The following is a 6,055-nucleotide window of genomic DNA, read 5'->3' as shown; positions in this document are numbered from 1 at the left end:
GCATATAGGGGAAATGATTTTGGAAGGGCATCGTTCCTTTAGGTTAAAGGTTAACTAAAACAGAAACAGAAGTACACACAACACAACATAGAAAACTAAATTATAGTAGTGAAGTAGTTGATATATAACCCCCTCCATCAGCTAGCGGAGAAGTCGTTTTGTTCCGTTGGTAGAGAGGTGGCTTACTATTTCGAGAAGGTAAATCAAGGGGAATTCAAGTAAATAAGTCGAAGAAATACTGACACCGCCATGACAAAAAACGACTGAGAGACGAACAGGTCCACAAAACAGCACATACAACAATTAAAGACTGCGACCCGGGAGAACTCCGGTAATATAAGTTGTTCCTTAGAATCAAATTTTGATAAAAAAAAAAATGTAAATAACCGTCAGTTAACTTCTTGTAGGAGTTATTGCTCTTAGATAATGATTTTTTTTTGGGGTTTAAATAGATATAAAGAGGAATATGCAAATAGCATAAACGTTCAAACTTTCATCAGCAAATGAAGAATTCTATATACCAGTTATAAAACATAATAAAATGTTTTAGGACGTTTGTGTAAATAAAAATAGGAAAGAGAACTTACATTAACAAAATATCAGCTAATTAAACTACAAATATGTAAAAATTTAAAAAATCGCCAGCAATTACAGGAGTTATTGTCCCTGAATGAATATGTTCACCCGTTTCTTGCTTTGTTGCAGAAACAACACCAACTAGATGACACAGTAAAAAACTCAAGAACAATCAGAAAAAAAAAAGATCTACATATAAGTCATTAAGACAACTGTAAATCGATTATTTATATATTTTCCTCATATTTGTTTTGGTGGAATTAAGCAAGATAAAACTTTTGGGCCTTATAAAAAATATTTATCATATTTTTTTTTTATCTTCAAATAAGTCAAAATAACACATAGAAATCGTCCGTTTACTTCTTTTAGTAATGCCCTGCAACGATAATGCTTTCACATTTTATCGGGTAGATAGAGAAAAAGTGTCAAAGAGAGCGAAGTCATCTTTATATAGAATTGTCTTTAAAGACATTTTCCATCTTTTTGTTTTGATTTATTCTTGAAAACTGTAAAGGATAGAGACTTTTAATTATGTGCAAGACCATATCTACAAATACGGCAACATAAATAAATTGATCAGCTGCAACTTTTGATTTAAATGTGTTAGTTGACAAATTGCAATCAATAATTTAAGCACATTTTTGTATTTGATATTTGCTTACTATTTTGAATACAAAACATGATACGAAGTAAAGCAAAAATGAAAGCAGGACAATATTTTGAATTTTGCATTGTGATTTTTTTCATAAATCAATGCAAGTTCCGTGTACCTAGTTTATTTCTCTTAATCAATGGGTTTGTTTTGTTATTTTATCAAATAATCAGAAATGTTAAAATATCGTACATGCTAATCATTTTTTTTCTGAATTCGTGAAAAAAGATTGCATCATAATACAGAAACTTTATTGGAATCGCTAACTGAAAATGTACATTATACAGAAACTATATTCAAATCAAATCAAATCAAATAATTTTATTGGTGTAAAAATCCAAACATTGGATTGTTACCAAAACAAACATGACCATCATTACAAGCATATAATATTTAGATTTCAACAACATTCATATTCTATAAGACTATATTTAAATATTTTGGAGGAGGTGATACTTTTGGAAATTTGAAAGTACAAGTACAAAAATTCATAATGTAATTGTTATAAAATATATCATAACAAATACTAAAAGAAAAATATAGAATAGTCATAACTTTGTTACATGAACTAGTTTTTTTCTTATCAGTTAGACTGTTTCTTAATACATATAAATCATTAACTCCCTTGATGACAATAATTTTAGTTACGTCATACTCATTAAATGTAAACATAAATGCCATTTTTTTCCACATCAGACATTTTTGTGAAATCTGGAACTATAATCTCTACTTCCTGAAAAAGTTCTTGCCTACATTCTTCTAAAATTTGACATTTTAAAGCAAAATGATATTCATCTTCCACTTCCTTTTTACAGAGAGGACATAATCTTTTTTCCAAAGGTAATTTACGATGTCTACCCTGTTACTTATTTTTATTTTTATAAAATTTGATATCATGTATCGATCTAAATCTATTTATAAAAAAAAATCTAATTCTTTTTTAAATTTTCTGTATGTTCTATATTGATGATTATATTAGGTAGAAGAACAACAACTCAAACTGGATTGAAAAATATTAATAACCAGAATACTGAAGTCTGAGGTAAATTAAAAATAATGGAAGTTCATAAAAACTTACAAAACCAAATACCTGACTTTATAAAACAACGAAACTAATGGAAATCAACTGTCAGATTCTTGACTTATGGACATTTTCTGACGAAATGGTAGATTGAATCGTAAAACTAGCTTAACCCTCAACTTGTATGATTCTGAACAAATCAGATATAATTGATAAATGTGACAATAATTGGGATTCATCAGCCATAAGCATGTAAACATACATCATTGATATACAAGAAACTTAACTGATTAATTCAACCAAACATGCATGAATTGAATCTATCCAAGCCTCCAACACTTGCTCTAGTTGATCGTAAATAACAACACTATGTTTCAATTATTATTCTGTTAGCAAATATATAAAAAAGGCCTTCTTTATTTTTATGTATATTCACTTATATATGGACTAAGTTTCAAGTCAATATGACCACTGCTTCGTTGTAAATTAACTTCACGGAACTCTTAAACTGATACGAGAAGAATGGATGGCTGCACAGATTGGAAAACTGTATATATTTCTACTGTTGTAAGTGGCAATTGCAAACCCAGTAATAGATCATGGTGATCCATTTGAGAGGCCATGGGCAAATGAGCCCTCTCAGCTGGACATTTAGTCTAACAAGACTCTACATAAAACATGCATCTAACCTATCAATAAGAAGAAAACCATGTCATTACAAAAAAATAAAACTTTAATCTACAATGACATAATACAATAGTCAGATAAATCCTGGCGGATAATCATGTACACATAACAATTAGTTTATAACATAAGTTCTAGTAAGTCTATACATATATAAAAGTTTAAAATTTGACAAAATTACAAAAAAGCATAAAAGGGCATAAAAACAAGAACTATACAAATAAATAATCATTTACATTTTAAGTCAACCACTTATGGAGGAAATTTAAATTGCTGATAAAAATATGACTAATTTTCTTCTTCAATTTTCTTTTAAATCTTTGATAAGGATGCAATTTTCAAATTTGTACAAAGTAAAGAAGAAAAAAAAAAGAAATTTTGATAGTGTCATTCGATCTTTGTGTACGTCACTGTAATTTATATAGTATTCAAAATATGACTTTAACTAAACTAAGTGATCACATGAAAAATTGTAAAATTGATCATTTTTTGTTTAGAGCATGATCTGTCTATCGAAATATAAGTTCATGTATTATAATCAACGTATATCATCCTTTTTTTCCATTTTGATCTATATCATTATTATTCAAAAACATATTTTTTTAGTAGAACATACTTTATCTAGCAGTTGAAGACTAAACAGACCACATCTTATTGATTGGTTAAAAAAAATAGATTTTTAAAACTCACTTTAATAAGGGATGCCTTATTTACAGAGAGGCAGTGATTAATAAAATCTAGTGATATTGAATCCAGATAACTCACATCCAGATTTTTGTAAAAAAAAACCTATCAAGTTAGTTTGTAGATTTTATACAAAAGATATGAGGTATTCTTCTTTGACACATGAGGACCTTGCTTAAATGGGACTGGTTTAATTTGTGGATAGTTCCACTTTGCTTTGATGACTAGTATCATATGTATCTGAAGGTTGTGCATATTCCCCCTTTTCTGATGATCGTTGTCTCCTTTTAAGGTATTGTTTCTCAATGAAATGAAATTTCATCTCAATTAAAATTACTATTAATACTAATATTATTATAACTAATACTACAATAGTAATGATAAATATCGTGTTGTCGCAAATTTGGCAGATCTGTGTTCCGGTTGTTACAGTATCCTTAGGATATATTGAGGTCTGGATAGTTGATGAAATGTGACCCTGAGTTGCTGAACACTGTTTCATCAAGGTTGAACGATAGATTCGACATAAAACTAACGCAATCATCGCATATTTCTTTTCGTTTGTCTTTGGTAGAGGGAACTCCCTTTCTATGATACTTCCATGACCATTACTAACATTTAGAACATAAATATTAATGCATGGAACATCTTTAGGCTCAGCACATATGTTAATAATATTGCATGAATCTCGGCTTGGTAATGCATAATTCTTTAAATTATGTTTGCAAGCATCAGTAGCAGTAAAGTCTAGTTCCTCCTTCAGTTGCTCAAAAATGGAAAAATTGTCCAACGAGTCTGGGGCATTTACGATAACCTGGCTTAAATTGGAATATAATTCAGTAGCAGTCCCTGGAGATATCGTAAATCCTAGGTTGGTTAGACGTAACGTACCATTATTGTCTGCAACAAAATAAGAATATCTAAGGTACCTTTTGCTTACTCCGCAAAAAGTATAAAGATTACCATCTCTGTCAGGTAAACAGTGGAATATATTGTTTGATATATGGCAGGAAGTTTCCTTTTGTATCCTCTCCTCTCCAGTAGGACATGTTTTTACTGATGCAAGTGTGTAGACTTTTGGAACTTTTTCACCATTGCAGGGACTATGACTTTTTACGATTAATGGAGTCAATGCTGTCATCAAAATAACGAATGTAATCAAAGGACACGACATCTTTATCTGAAAATAAAGAATATAAAGAATGACAAAAATCTTACAGACAAAATAGAGTATCACTGATAACTTATTTTGAGTTTAGAATAGACGATACATATTTTTTGTTTATAAAAATCTGTTGTTTTTGTAACGGTGGGACGAGGGCATTTCGAACCTCGTACAAATACACACTAATTTTCATTAATTTCATTCGTTTAAGATATATATCATTGTTATTACATTTTCTCGTGTTACAGATTTCAAAGGTGCTTGATAATTGACAGTAAAATAAGATAACAGAAACATTTTTTTTTTGAAAATCGCAAAGAAATGTTTTATACGCAATATATAACAGAATTTTTAAATTTTGAAACGCTTTTGACCTCTGAGTGACGAAATCTTACCAGTTCAGTAACGACAATACACAACGATTCATAATAGCCTTTCACCTGTTTAAAGTATTAGGTTTAGTAAACATTTACATGTAATATCTATAACAATCTTAGATAACAAAAAAAAAAACCAAACTCATATTAAACAAACAGCTTGTCTAGTTTATCGTGACATACACTACAAACGCAAAAACTATTTAGGTGTAGCGTAAATGTAATTATATTAAATTGAATTATGTCCTAGTAAGTGTATATCAGGGGGGACCCAGTCACTGTAAATAATATTATATACTGTGCAATGGGAGACAACATCATACATTATGAAATAAAAAAAATGTTTTTTTCTTTCTTCATCTATGTTTGCATTAATATGTACATATATTCTCTAAAACCCGAATAGGTGTACTGGCATACTATAAAATAATGCTATCGATAAGTCCTAAGTGATTCAATGAAAATATAGTATTCTACACATCTATGATTCATCGTACAAACGGGGATAACTTTAAAACTTAATTTAAACACTAGTTTGAAGAGCACAAACTAATTTACTTACATTTTGCTTCTTTTTCCGATCTAAATGGTGTTCTAAACTAAAGATTCATTAACTTCAAATCGAATAATAATCAAGGTTTACAGAAACTTACATTTACACATAAAAGTCAATAAAGTTGGAAATCACCTGACCCAAAAATAGACCGAGAATAGGAACGGCTTATAAGATCATATACAACTAGTATCTCAATTGTTTGTAAAACAATTGAAAGGTCTTTCCTGTAAAAGTGATGTTTTCGTATTGTACTTTGTACGACCTTTCGTTTGATATACGACAAGCACACCTTCTGAAACTTTTCGCTTTTTACACTTAATGACCTCATCCGTCTACATTT

The 6,055-nt window shown here is 29.6% G+C and overlaps 1 protein-coding gene across 2 annotated transcripts; it reads right to left on the bottom strand.

Annotated features, from left to right (window-relative positions):
* Nucleotides 1-1,534: 1,534 nt before the first annotated feature.
* Nucleotides 1,535-5,837, bottom strand: LOC139481473 (uncharacterized). Of its 2 annotated transcripts, none has more exons than XM_071264836.1 (2): nt 5,722-5,837; nt 1,535-4,797 (listed from the first exon to the last, which is right to left on the bottom strand). In XM_071264836.1, exon 2 carries the CDS (start codon nt 4,789-4,791, stop codon nt 3,808-3,810), a length of 984 nt encoding a protein of 327 aa, XP_071120937.1. In that variant the 5' UTR covers nt 4,792-4,797; nt 5,722-5,837; the 3' UTR covers nt 1,535-3,807. The 2 variants fall into 2 exon arrangements, with proteins under 2 accessions (XP_071120937.1, XP_071120938.1); XM_071264837.1 differs by having other exon boundaries at nt 5,813-5,837.
* Between the last annotated feature and the right edge of the window lie 218 nt (nt 5,838-6,055).

Source organism: Mytilus edulis, chromosome 7, assembly GCF_963676685.1.
Source record: "Mytilus edulis chromosome 7, xbMytEdul2.2, whole genome shotgun sequence".
NCBI classification, from domain to species: Eukaryota; Metazoa; Mollusca; class Bivalvia; order Mytilida; family Mytilidae; genus Mytilus; species Mytilus edulis.
The sequence above is the reverse complement of the archived record's forward strand: the minus strand, read 5'-3'. Positions and strand labels throughout refer to the sequence as shown.